Here is a 13,964-nt window from a genome sequence, read left to right as displayed (position 1 = left end):
GAACAAAACTTCAGTTTCAGCCCGGCTAAAATTACAGTAAAAATAATGTAAGCCACAGAACCTCAATATAACAAACCAATTTCCCCAGTCCCTTGGCACTTTGTGAAATCGAGGTTCCACTGTAAACAGAAGGGTATTATTTTTATCAATAGGAAGAAAGGGAAATACAAGTACCCTGAACTTGAGGTAAAAAAAGCGTTAACCATCCAGAAAGCTGGTGACCAAGTGGCGCTTGCTTTTAGTTCTTCATCAGAATGGTTGGGAGAGTGGTCCAAGTTTTCTTGACCAGTCACAGAGCAAAGTAAAGCAAAACCAGGGCAATCTCAGATTGCTTTTGACACCCATTTGAAAATTGCTCTTATTACTTAATTCATATCAACATTTCTTACGTGGACAGATAATGGCAACACACTGAAAGGTAATGTCTTCAAAACAAAGTTTAATTACAACGTGATTTCAGACTCAACTTCCTAAAATTTACAGGTTTCTTAAAAGCTAGATGTACACATGTACCTTAACCCTCTGCTTAAAAAAAGTTTGGGTTGAAACCCTGCAACCAATTGAACAGTGCCAACATGTTAGAGCAAAATGATGGGCTTCAAGACCAAACACACTGGACGATGCATAAAGTTTGACTTACGTCCATTGTTGAATCGTCACATTTCCAATACTTTGAGAGTTTGCCATTGCATTGCTCCACTCTATCTTGGAGCTTGTTTAGTTTACAAGTAAGTCAGTGTCAATCGTTTACAGCAGACCAGTAAAGCTGCCATTTCTTGTAGTTAATTTCAGTTGTAGTTGCATCATTAATGAATTCCACTTTGTCACCAAACCCTTGATTTTTAAGATGGTAACTCAAGACCTGCCTCCTTAGAGGCAAATATTTTCATCCAAGCCAAAGGAGGCAGGAAAAGGCCACAAACCAAAGATTCTCCAGAATTAAAATAGTTTTTATCTGGATCAGTGCCAGGGAGAAAATAGCCCATATTCCTTTACAATGACTTGGTTTTCAGCAGACTTAACCATTAACTCCTTGTGTGGCAAAGGTTGTACATCACCATTGTTCTTGTAATCTCACTGCCCACCAAGGCAGACAGTACAGTGTCTTCATTCCAGGAAGACCCACATTTAGGTTTAATAGGAGATGCTTTCAAGTGTTTTCAAACTTAAAGGTTCCTTAGCTGCACTTTTGATCAGAAGCATGCTCCAAGAAAAGGATTTGTCATTGTACTTTACATGCATCTGCTTCAAAGCAACTGGTGATAACAAGATGACCACAGTACGAAAACGATGCCACACAGCTGCATGCAAAACAATCACAAACAAGCTACACTGCCGTCAAGTCTCTGGTAAAGCCTTGATGGCAAGTCTAGGCTGGTTTCGATCCGAATGACTGACTCTGAATCATTTCAAGTCAATCACAGTTTTCCCTACAATTAACTTCCTTGATCTAATATGCTGCATGGTAGCTGTGGCATGTTTTGTCCTGTGTGAAATCTGTTTTGAGTAGTCTTCTGTACAAACTGCTACCAGAACTCAATACAGACAGATGTATCACAGAGTGCAGCAAGTAGTAGCCACATGTAGTCTTCTCATGAAGTGAAATCACTTTTCACTAAGAAATAACTCTGTTAACAACTCTGTTCCAAAACGATTGCACAAGATAAGAAACGAGTAGTTTAAACTCTACTGAAGATGCCCAACTCTGATGAATCCAGTGGTCATATTTCTCTAGGAACCTTGTTCCATCACATATGTTGGTTCACTGTGGAACCAAAAGTCATTGCCATTGTCTTGTTCCAAATCTTTTAACTGTCGTCAATAAGGTAATATTCCAGTCCATCATAGTAACACCCCACAAAGATAAAGTAATGCTCATGTATACAATCCAATAAACTCGTTGCAATCCAAATCTGAAGCAAACTAAACAAGGTATAAAACTATTATTTATACCATTTGCCGATATTAATCAGAACATTAACCAAAAATTCGACCATCTGAAGATGAGGAAATCACCACACTTCTTCGTCCGTACCACCACCTGAAGACCAGGCAGCAGTGCCATTAATTTGACTGTTGGTTTGAGTGTTGGCTTCCTCGCTATTCCACACTCCTCCCCAGCCATCGCTGTTGCCAAACTACCAAAAAGATCAAATCAAAGGTTTTACAGTGAAATGAAATCAACCGGTGCCACCCAACGTTTTTTAGCCAATTACAAGACAAGTATGGAACAAAAGAATGGGAGTTCGTTCACCAGCCGTCAAATTAAACTGCTCTTTTGACTGGAGTCGATGTGAAGACATGCAAAAGCTTCTAGTTTTTTTAACCGTGAAATAAATATGTTTATTTCGTTTACGGTAAAAGCGAATAAATATTTACCTAATAGCGGCCGGTAATTTTGAAGACGGAACAGCCTCAATGTACTTAAGTAAAGAATAATGCTGGGTAAACCAATGAAATTTATTTTTCGAAACACGGTCTAAAATGTCGGAGACAAGAACTTGTATAATTTACTGAGTATTGCTGCCGGGAATTTTGAAGACTGAACGAACTCAACGTAAATTTACCAAATTACGGCTGAGTAAACTTTTATAACAAAAATTTTTTGAAATAGGGTATGGAGTTTTGAAGAAGAAAGCTTGTACAACTTACCGAATTTTTGGGCCGGGAAGTTTGAAGACTGAAAGGAATAAGACTTAAAGAAATTTACTAAATTACGAACGAGTTAACTTATGAAATATATATTTCGAAACACCGTCTGGAATGTCGAGGATGAAAGCTTATGTAATTTACGGAATAATGCGGCTGGGAATATTGAAGACCAAATGGACTCAATACAAATGTATTTGCGGAATTGACACGGCCTGAGATTTTGAAGATGAAACGGTTTTACCTCAAATCAGTAAATGTTTGAAATACTTCCCGACTTTCAAACTACAACGCAAACGGAATCAACCACCGGTAATACATGCAAAAACTAAATTTGAAATTTTTCTTTGTCCTTGTGATTGGTTACTAAAATTCCCGGTAAAATTGTAGATACCCATCTGGCAACTCAATTTTTTAAAATTGTTTATTTCATCTTTAATTGTAGATACGGCCGTTTTTCAATGATATTTTAAAAATAAACTTGAGTTGAGCCGGTTTCGCCTTGAGGTTTAGCTGGCCGTAATTTAATATTTATTTACATTGACCGAGCCCGTTTCGTGCTCAAAATTTGCGGCCCCAATATTCAATAAATTACATAAGCTCTCGCCTTCGGCATTCCAGGCCGTGTTTCGGAAAATATATTGTATAAAGTGAGTCGGCCGCAATTTGGTAAATTTAACTTTAGTCAGTTTAGTATTCGAAATTACCGGCTGCCATTCGGTAAATATTTATTCACCTTTACCGTAATAGAAATGAAAAATATATTTTTTTTGCTTTAAAAAAACTATAAGCTTTCGCATACCTTCACATCTGATCTAGTCAAATGAACAGTGAAATTTGACCCTTATGGTGATTGATCCGCTGATGAACGAACTTCAATTTTTTTGTTCTAAACTTGTCTTGTGATTGGCTAAAAAATGTTGGGAGGCCCCAGTTGAGTTCGTGTCACTGTAAGACATCGCTTGGGTATAAAAGGATTTATAATTGCTTTAGGGAGATAAAATGTGAACAACAATGTACTTCTTGTTCTTGAAATAACCCTAGGTTTAAATCTCTCTTAGTTTACAAAAATTCTGTGACATGGATAAGGTAAGTGCTTGATGATCACTCCAAACATTGCACACAATCTTTTTTGATGGCAAGATTTGCTATCATTTAAATGTACGTCAGATTTTCCGATACTATAATGAGCACCAACTCATAGCAAATGGGCATAGAACAGTATACATACATACATACATTAACTGACCACTCCCCATAGGGGCTTTTCAGGGCCAACACCCACCCAGGGGAGGACATCCACCACACAGTAATCTCGTGCGTGGGAAATTAACATCTCCTACCCCTAACCCTGCAGAAGACAGGGCCTACGGTTTATTCATCCTTATCCGAGAAGACTAGAATATCTATCCATTTCTTGATTCTAGAAGGGTAGAAAATTCTCCTTGCTTATTTTAACACCATGAGTATTGGTCCGGCCGGGGCTCGAACCCTTGACCTCCCGCACATCACAATCTGGTGCTCTAACCAATTGAGCTAACCAAGAGGCAGTATGATGAATACATGTATGCATACCGATGTTGTGGGGTAAAGGGTGACTACAATGGGAAGTTATGAAAATGATTTACTGTACCTGTTTCCTGGTGTCTCTGGACGCAAAACGACCTCCTGCTGGGCCGTAGCTTGTGCCTACTGCACTCTCTGCAATCTCTTCCAACCACTCTGGCACCTCTTGTGAAGCCTACAATGCACACATGCAAGTCAGAAGAACTGACAATTTTACAGCGCAGTTTAGGTCATAACACGGAATTACTGTATGTCACTTCAATTGCAAGATGCTTACAACAGGATAGCTTGGAGTACTACACTGTACACACTACAACATTCAACAAGATGATTATTCAAAATAAAAAAAAAATGGTGCCTTGAAAAAGTTTGCCTGGGAGATGTGCAGGTGACTAAAAAAGACCAGTTTCTGCTGGATAATGAAGAACAACAAGCATTCTAAGCAGCCAAGTAACCAACAATATGCACTGAATGTGATGTTGATGCTATTTACCATTCAGATGGATGTACCATCATTAAATTTGCATTCCACAGTACTGCTAGATTTCAAGTCCCACTCAACAGAAATGAAGTGAAACAACTTACTCATACCACAAATAAACAAAACAGATTCATGAAACACGAACCAAATGACAGTACTTACATCTGACAAAATTTTCACCAGTGCCCTGGCAATCCTATCATCTTTTCCTTTCTGGAAGAAAGTTGTAGCCTTGCCTTCATGCCCTATACGCCCTGTTCTACCAATTCTATGAACAAACTCCTCAATTTCATTTGGCAAGTCAAAGTTGACAACATGCTTGACATCATCTATGTCCAAGCCACGGGCAGCGACATTTGTGGCGATGAGGACAGGACAGCGGCCTTCCCTGAAGTCCCTTAATGCTTCCTCTCTTTGCTGCTGAAGGCGATCACTAAAAACAAAACAAAACCTGCTTTCAACCTTCTTTCAACTTTTTAAATACTGTAAAAAATTTACAATAAATACTACATGATCCATTCAAGAAAAAATTTTGGAAAACCAAGGCATACAGCTTTCAAGGGACAGCTTTTTTTTATCAGGGATGAATTCAAATTTTTCTAAGAAGTCTCACTTCATTTAATTTTTTAACTCCCTTAGGGAAAGCAAATAAATTGGTCATAAAATTCAACAAAGATAAAACTGAATTACAAAGTCTCAAAACACACAGTAGTTTGCAGATTGTTGACAGCACAATTCTTTGTGGTACTATTGCCAAAGTCAAAATGGACCCCATCCTCGAAGACCCAGGGGCTGTGGGTCGATTTCAAGTTAGGGCATGAAGAGCCCCTGGGGACATTGTCTTACAAGACTAGTTCCAAACGGTCGCAGTCGTTCTGCCATCTGATTGGTGCCAGAAAATCTTTGTGTTTTTCTGCCCAATCAGAGTGAGGTGTGCTTTAGAGTCATTTCGTGTGTTTTAACACGGACATATACTAGTGGTTCAGTTGCTCGCTATTTTTGTTTGGACCGTGCGACGGAGGTTTGCTTGAGGCGAAAAGTTTCAGTCTCAGCACACAATGTAAGAGAAATCAATCAGATTGTCCGCGAAAGTCTTACCGGAAATTATACTGAATACTTTCGCAGGTATCACTAGAGAACGTGTTTTAAAGTTTGCGAGGTTTGTATACAACATGATGGTTGCAGTCATTGATATGTTGCTTTAAACGTTCAACGAGATTTAAGCTTAAATCTTTCTAGATTTTTTGCATAATTTGCTGTGACTGAAACTTTGCCAATCCCGGGAAGTTATTTCGTCGCACAGGCCACGCAGGTATGTCGAGCAACTGGTGCTTTCGCCTACATAGCTTTCTGCTTTCTGTGCGCGCCAAAATCTAATCTTCGCTTTGTAGTAAAGTCGTTCACAATACGGCTTAAGTTCGTGGACGACCTCCAGTAAGCACTTAGAGAAAGCTTAGCTGTGTTTCCGGTTAGCTAGTTAAAATCTGAACAAAAACTTATTAACGAGAACATTGTGGGAAGGAGAGGTGTTTTCGGGCAGTTACTAAAGGGTTTGGAAAGAGTTTAATCTTTCAACTGCTGCATAGAGTGTTGAAATTCTTGAGCTAGGAAGGCCACAGATTCTCTTCTAGTCCCTTGGTCATTGTCATTTCACCTCTTCTGTCAATTGTTGAAGACCAAGTTAAATACCTTTGATCATTGGGAATCGATCCGATCCTGCTTTCAATGGGAAAAACAAAACCAAAGACCAAGAAATAATGGATGGAAAGGGCAGGTTTGCTTTATTGCAAATATCAGCTTAATAGTGCAGGGTCATCTACCCATATCTAATAAGCAAAAGTTTCCACGGTTTGCTTTATCTTTTTTTTCAAGCGAAGATGAGATTAGATTTTGGCACGCACAGAAAGTTACGCAAGTGCCAGTTGCTCGACATACCTGCGTGGCCCGTCTGACGAAGTAACTTCACGGGATTGGCAAAGTTTCAGTCACAGCAAATTATGCAAAAATCTAGAAAAGATTTAAGCTTAAATCTCGTTGAACGCTTAAAGCGACATATCAATGACTGCAACCATGGTGTTGTATTCAAAACCCGCAAACTTTAAAACACATTCTCTAGTGATACCTGCGAAAGTTTTCAGTATAATTTCCGGTAAGATTCTCGCGGATAATATGATCGATTTCTCCTACATTGTGTGCTGAGACTGAAACTTTTCACCTCAAGCAAATCTCCGTCGCATGGCTCAAACAAACATTACGAGCAAGAGAGCTATTAGTATTTGTCCGTGTTACAACACACGAAAGGACTCCAAAGCACACTTCACTTTGATTGGGCGGAAAAACACAAAGATTTTCTGGCACCAATCAGATGGCAGAACGACTGTGACCATTTGGAACTAGTCTTGTAAGACAATGTCCCCAGGGGCTCTTCATGCCGTAACTTAAAATCGACCCACAGCCCCTGGGTCTCCGAGGATGAATGGACCCTTAAAAGTAACTTTTTTTAAAGTATCTGATGCACAAATTAAGTTTCCTTTTCAATCTATAAACAACAGGGTTGCCATTCATTAGAAACCAAAAATTCCCCAACTTTTCCCCGACCTCAAAACATTTTTCACTGACCCTGAATTAAATTAATTATCAAACAGGCCAAATCCACTTTTACATTTCTCCACCGCTCTCCATTTCTACACTTGATTGACTACAGTACTTCACAAACCTTTGTGGAACCCTCAAAACAAAATTCCCTGACTTTTCACTGACTTTGACAAGAACTAAGATTTTCCCTGACTTTTCCCCGACCTTGAAAAATTTTTGTTTTTCCCTGACTATTCGTTGACTGTGGCAACCCTGAATGAAAAACAGCATTTTACTTATAAAGGATATATATCTTATTAACCAAGCGCAAGGGCTGTACTGGGAGAATATCGGCCCAGGGTCTTGACAGTACGGACCGAGCGTAGCAAGGTCCCTACAAAAAAGACCGAGGGCCGATATTCTTCCAGTACGCTCCTGAGCAAGCTTGGTTAATAAGAGATTTATTATACGACTGAAGTTCAAAGGGACACAAGTGCAGTATCATTTGGGACCATTCAGGGCAGTGCCCGGTCCAATACATAGAGAATATTGGACCGGCAATAGAGCAGTTTGATTGGTTGATTTTAAGTTATTGGCCCTCTGACTTCCCGAGTCGTGTAATAAAGTGATAGTATGACTCTGGTTCCATCCTCGTTGTTTTTGTGATTGGGTATAACCAACTGCACTGATTTCTAAACTTACCCATGTATACTTGTGGTAGGAAATCCTTCCTGTGACAACAAGCTTGCAAGGAAGTCTGCCCTACGTTTCGATTCCACAAACACAAGGGTCCTATCAGTGCCTGACAATAGGAAATAAATTTTGGTCATTAGAATAATAGCAACTTTCACAGCACTGCAAGCTGTGACCATTCTGTGGCCATGACAAGGCAAATTTATATTTAGGTGACCTGCATTTGGTAGTCATGTTGCAAGCTGTCGCATGTTTCTCACTTAGTTTAGTGTTTATCATCTAGAGTGGAGTGAGAGAGATGTTTGTGCACAGCACTATCAAGACTCCCTCATTTCAATTTATATAATATATTTTTATATAATACACAAAATTATGTATTTATGAATATTTATACAGGGTAGCCCAGTTCAGCAAATTGCTAGTTTAAATGGGGCCTTGTGAAACAATAACACCCACCCAACCAACCCCAGGAGAGGACATCCATCACACAGTAATCTCATGCGCGAGAAATTAACGTCTCCTACCCCTAACCCTGCAGGAGACGAGGCCTACAGTTTATTCATCTTTATCCGAGAAGACTAGAATATCTATCCATTTCTTGATATTATAGGGAGGTAGCAAATTCTCCTCAGTTATTTTAAGACCATGAGTACTGGTCCAGCCAGGGCTCAAACCCTCAACCTCCCAGACAACACAATCCGGTGCTCTAATCAATTGAGCTAACTGCGGGGCGGTAATTATTCATCTCAAAGACAAGCCATGTGGTAAACAGTAAAAGTGCACCATACAATATTTTCCAAAGTGTTCATTCAGTCTAAATGGAAATTTTTATGTTCCTTCTCTACAATGTAACACTCAGAACTCTTGACTACTGTGAAAAAATGCCAATAAAGTAGGAAAAAAAAACATTCGTACTTTGGATTTCACATATTTACCTGAGCAGCTGAGTAATTCAGTTAACTTTTCTTGCTTCTGATCTTCTGGCACATCCAGGATTGTCTGCTGAATATCTGATGTGGTACCACCAACCCTTCCTACCGTCAAGAACAAGTAATCATTGAGGAAGTCACCAGCCAGACGTTGAATTTCCTCAGGAAAAGTTGCACTGAACATGAGAGTCTGTCTTTCTGTCTTTTCGGGCATTCCCAGGGTCTCAACGATTTTCCTGATGTCTCCTTCAAATCCCATGTCAAGCATTCTATCAGCTTCATCCAAAATCAGATACTGAATCTTCTCTAGAGAAACCTGGTGTGCAAACAGAACAATGAAATTAATGAAAGGCCCGATGAGAAATATTCGATGCGGTTCCTGTCATATACCATTAAAATACCAGATACTCAGTGCAAAGAGCTTAATAAGTAACACCACACTCCATGCTGGAATCTGCCCGATTTAGTGCAACTACTTACATGTCTTTTTGTACTGTGTACTGTTTTTCAATCTGGACCAGGTGAAAAGGCACGATAGTCTTAAGCTCTTGAACTATATTTTTTATTGCATAGTTTTGGTGTACAAATCATCCCCTTTAAATTAGAGAAATTAAAAAACAATTCTTCATCAAAGGGGAAAAGATATAGTTAACCCATTGACATGTGTAACACGTGCCTATGAAAAGTCAAAATTTTGGAGAAACCAAGAAGGCAAACACAATGCGCAGTAAATTTTTAAAAATCATCGTTTCCATAAACCAAACTCCAGTGAAAGAAGACTAATTAAAGAACTCATTTCCCGTGAAAAAAGTGATAGGTGCATGTTACGTTTTAAATAACTCAAAAATCAAGATGAAAGATAAAAATCGCTAAATATTTCCGAATGTGTGAGAATGGGCATGTGAATCATATTTCAAAAGGGAATATACATATTTCTCTGCGAGTCAAGAGATCTCAAGTTCCATGGAATCTATCAATAGGAAGCAAGACTAAAATGGCCTAGAAATATTTCAGGACGTCAGATTTTTTCAAAACAGTTTTTGATTTGCTGTTAGAAGTTAAAAAGGTACGAGTTTCTTAAGTGTACAGGGTACAAAGCCCACGTGGTAAAATTCATCATGCTTAGATCGTTGTTTACTTGCCCGCATGGGCAGAAATTGCGCAGCGTTATGTTGGAAATTCTGAAAAAAACTTCATTTGATGCAAAATCTTCTATTAAACAATACTTTTCAAACACATTGTTACTTGAACATAATATTGGGCTATCGAATCATCAAATTGTCACTAGGCCCTGCTTGAAGTACAAAAGTTCGCTTTTCACTTTGCGTCTATAATTCACATCGCCTTAGAGAATCCGTGTCTTTGACTCAAGAGCTCATTCTGTCACCTTTAAGACCTTAATATCCATTCTTTTCCAAGCAGAGTATTTTATAGCATTGTTACTTTACATTCTGAGTTCTACGCGGTCTAACTCAATTGCAAATGAACGAAAAATCCGACCTGAAAATTTTGAGGGTTGGCCGTGTGGATGCCATATTTTCCAATTTTGATCATTTAGTGAAGACGCATAGAATAATGCCCCTCTAGTACCACCTAAAGCCGACAAAATATATGCACAAATGACGGATTCTGATTGGTTTATTGATCTCCAAACTATAGAGGAAGTTTGGGGACAAAACTCTACTTAGTAGGGGAGGTAGGGCGTGAAGCGTTCACACGCAAGGCAATCATGAGGTTTGGGCAGTTTAAGTGTCAATGTGTTAAACAAGCATGGTGACCTATCTTTTTTATTGTATTATTCAAAACAGACATAGGCAGAGAACAGTTAAGGAAAGTTTAAAAATATTTGTTCAATAACTTGTTTTTCTGAGGAACCACCTTATGTAAAATCTAATACATTTTTTTCTGAACAGTCAGGTTTGTTACATCTCCAACCCACCTGTCCTCCTTCAACGAAATGCTTGAGCCGTCCAGGTGTAGCAACAAGAAAGTTACAACCACGTTGAACCTGACGCAACTGATGTGAAACAGACACCCCTCCGTAAATACACACTGGCTTCAGCATAGTTCCTTTTGAAAACTTTCGAGCTTCGTTATAAATCTGACTAGCCAATTCTCTTGTTGGAGATATACAAAGACCTTGCGGAGTTTGAATACCTGACAGCTCACTGCTGGTCAAACCGCTGTTCAGTATACCAGACATAGCAGGTAAGAGAAATGCTGCCTGGAAAATAAAAGAATGCTAGTATAACAACTTAAATGCATAAAAGTACAGAAGGACAACAGCATTGCCATATTTTGACTACTGTTCTCTCAACGCACAACACTTCTGAGGAAAGGGAGAGAAATCATAAGATAACAACTGGTAACATAGGAAACATATACAAAGGATGAATAATTCAAATGTGAATGAGGAAAAACAACAATGTTGACGACATAAGTTTTTCAAAATGCGCCAACCATTTTTAGCACCTAAGTTCCCAAAGTAATCCTTCATCATCACCCAATTTTGATGACGATAAAGATTTCTGGACTTAAAATAAGGCATTTTTGGAGTAAGGAAGGTCCCATTATGTGCTTTCCATGTATATAAGCATTCTCTTTACCCCCTGACCCCAGCCTCTTTATTCCTCACTCCTGAATCACACATGACTTAGGTCAAAAGAATAAAGGAAATGATCAACTAAAGAAGCTCTTAATTTTCAAGCAAATTCCTCTCTAGCACCTTAGGAAATGAATCGAGAACAGTGTGGATGATAAACGTAGAAGGGTTAATGTTTACCGTCTTTCCAGATCCTGTTTGAGCACAAGCCATCACATCTCTTCCTGCAATGATTGTAGGTATCGCATACTTTTGCACCGGGGTTGGCTTCGTGTATTTTGCTTTTTGCACATTTTCTAACAATAAGTTCCTCAGGTTAGCCTCCTGAAATGTTTGAATTGGTATAATGGCCTCTTTCCCTTTTCCTGTCACCTCAACTGGGATCTCATCATATTTGTCAAAGTTGATGCCTCTCTCAATGGTACGGTAAATCTCCTCATCATCTTCAGACGGCTCTGGGGGAACATAAGTCACTGGACCAGGTCTGTCTGAAAAAAAAAAAAAAAAAAAAAATAGAATAATCATTTAAGAACATGTGGAAAAAAAATTAACAACTAGTTGTTGTTTCTTGAAAGAGAGAAAATCACTTTTTGATAAAACAGTTTTGCCTAAGTCCCCTTTGGAAAAAGATCGCAAAGCAACAAGAAAACAAAACCCTTCAAATGCCACATCCATCCAGTCAAATAAAAGCCACACATGCAGCAAAACTGATCTTTAAGTATACATGTATGATCAATAAGCTTAATTAAATATGAATTAGTTTTCCTCACCTACATTCGTCTATATAACTTCCTTGGTCATTTACCCAAACCTGTTCCTAACTGTACATGTTGCTTACTCCCTGTGTCAAACAACTTCTTCCTATGTCATGTACTATTTGAACATTAGGGTTTTTAGTCAATAAGACTCTTTGGTCACTTAAATTAATGAAACTGCAAACTTGGCCAGAATGTTGCATTAATTTCCTGTTTTAGGTATACAAAGGTGCTTTTCTTTGAGTTTTAACAACTTAAAAATCTACTCACTTTCATCTGGCTCTTTATTTGGACAGTCTCTGGCAAAATGACCCTCTTCACCACAATTGTGACATCCTCTTCCCCCTCCTCCACCACCACTTCCCTTCTTTGGGTAGTCCCTAGCAAAATGCCCCTCTTCCCCACAGCTTCGAGATCCACTACTGCTACTAAATCCACCCCCTCTTCCACCACCATCTTCACCATCGTCACCTCCTGAAAATCCACCCCCTCCTTCTCTAAAGCCACCACGCTTCTTTGCACCAAAGCCTCCTCCATTTTCTTGAGGTTCATCATTAGTCCCATTACCAAAGCCACCTCCACTGCGGCCAAATCCTCCGCTTCTGTTACCAAATCCCCCTCCGCTGCTACCAACACCACGTGCTGCCGGCCTCTCACTGTCGCTGCTTCCACCAAATCCACCGCCACCTCGGCCAAAGCCTCTACCCCCACCAAAAGCACTTTGACTCCCGCTGTCGAAGCCATTCGTTGTTGCACTGTCAGTATTTGTAGAGCCAAAACCTCCTCTCCCGAAGCCCTTTCGTCTTGGAGCTTCATCGATCGAATTGTCATTACTACTCCATGTACCGAGGCCTCTACCTTTGCTTGCCCCAAATCCACCGCTAAATGAAGTCTACACGATAAAAATAACAAGTCTCATCACATGCCAGAATCTAGAAAGATAAAAGAGACACGTCGTCCAACTTACTGTTGTGGAGCTGCCATCTTCCCAATCGTCAGCCATGTTGACCACGATGATTCAAAACCAGAAGTCGAATTCCTGTAATGCAAAGGCTTCTATTCTAAATGAAACGCTTCTATAAATTAAGAGGCGTTTGTAAACTGCCAAAAACTAAGTTTCGCTGCTCCCTCAACCATAAAATGCGGCCACTGTGGACAGATCGAAACTTATAATGAAATGACAAATATGCCAAATCTCGGGGTTGAGCACATGTCTATGTATTCAACAATGATTGGCTGATTCATTTTCTACCGCGGCCAATTTATGATCACGTGGTAAGGTGCGATGTTAATGTTAGGCGATGTCAGGCATTTCCGAAGTAGATTTCGGCGGAAAAAAAAAAAAAAACAGCGACTATCCCTGGAGTGTGAAAACTTTCAAGTTACGTTTTTCACTGAAAAAGGAAAAATAAACCTATAACTTCAGCCGAACCACGGAGCAGAATACAAAATAAGTGATTAGAAGTTAGAGATTGTAACATCTCGGCAGAGTTAATAGATTCTTTTATCCCCCCTTGAGAGACAAGAGATAACGCCACAAATAAACTTCTTATAATTATCTATTGTTTTCTCTTCTGTGATATCGACGTAATCGATTTCGCCAGTGAAGTGCGAAACCGCAAAACATATTTGACGTCATGTCTTTGAAGCGAAGAACTGGAGTTGATTTGCAACTGATTACATATATGGTAAGGGCTCAAAGGCGCAAATCGATA

General features: G+C 39.4%; 1 protein-coding gene across 1 annotated transcript; it reads right to left on the bottom strand.

Moving 5' to 3' along the window:
- Positions 1-419: 419 nt before the first annotated feature.
- On the bottom strand, positions 420-13,455 carry LOC111324079 (ATP-dependent RNA helicase DDX4). The gene is made up of 9 exons (XM_022927577.2): positions 13,217-13,455; positions 12,520-13,141; positions 11,675-11,982; positions 10,832-11,116; positions 8,899-9,208; positions 7,973-8,072; positions 4,859-5,129; positions 4,283-4,390; positions 420-2,138 (listed from the first exon to the last, which is right to left on the bottom strand). Exons 1-9 carry the CDS (start codon positions 13,250-13,252, stop codon positions 2,013-2,015), a joined length of 2,166 nt encoding a protein of 721 aa, XP_022783312.1. The 5' UTR covers positions 13,253-13,455; the 3' UTR covers positions 420-2,012.
- Positions 13,456-13,964: the final 509 nt, after the last annotated feature.

The sequence above is a fragment of the Stylophora pistillata genome, chromosome 11 (assembly GCF_964205215.1).
Source record: "Stylophora pistillata chromosome 11, jaStyPist1.2, whole genome shotgun sequence".
Classification (NCBI taxonomy): domain Eukaryota; kingdom Metazoa; phylum Cnidaria; class Anthozoa; order Scleractinia; family Pocilloporidae; genus Stylophora; species Stylophora pistillata.
This window is presented reverse-complemented; position numbering and strand designations above follow the sequence as displayed.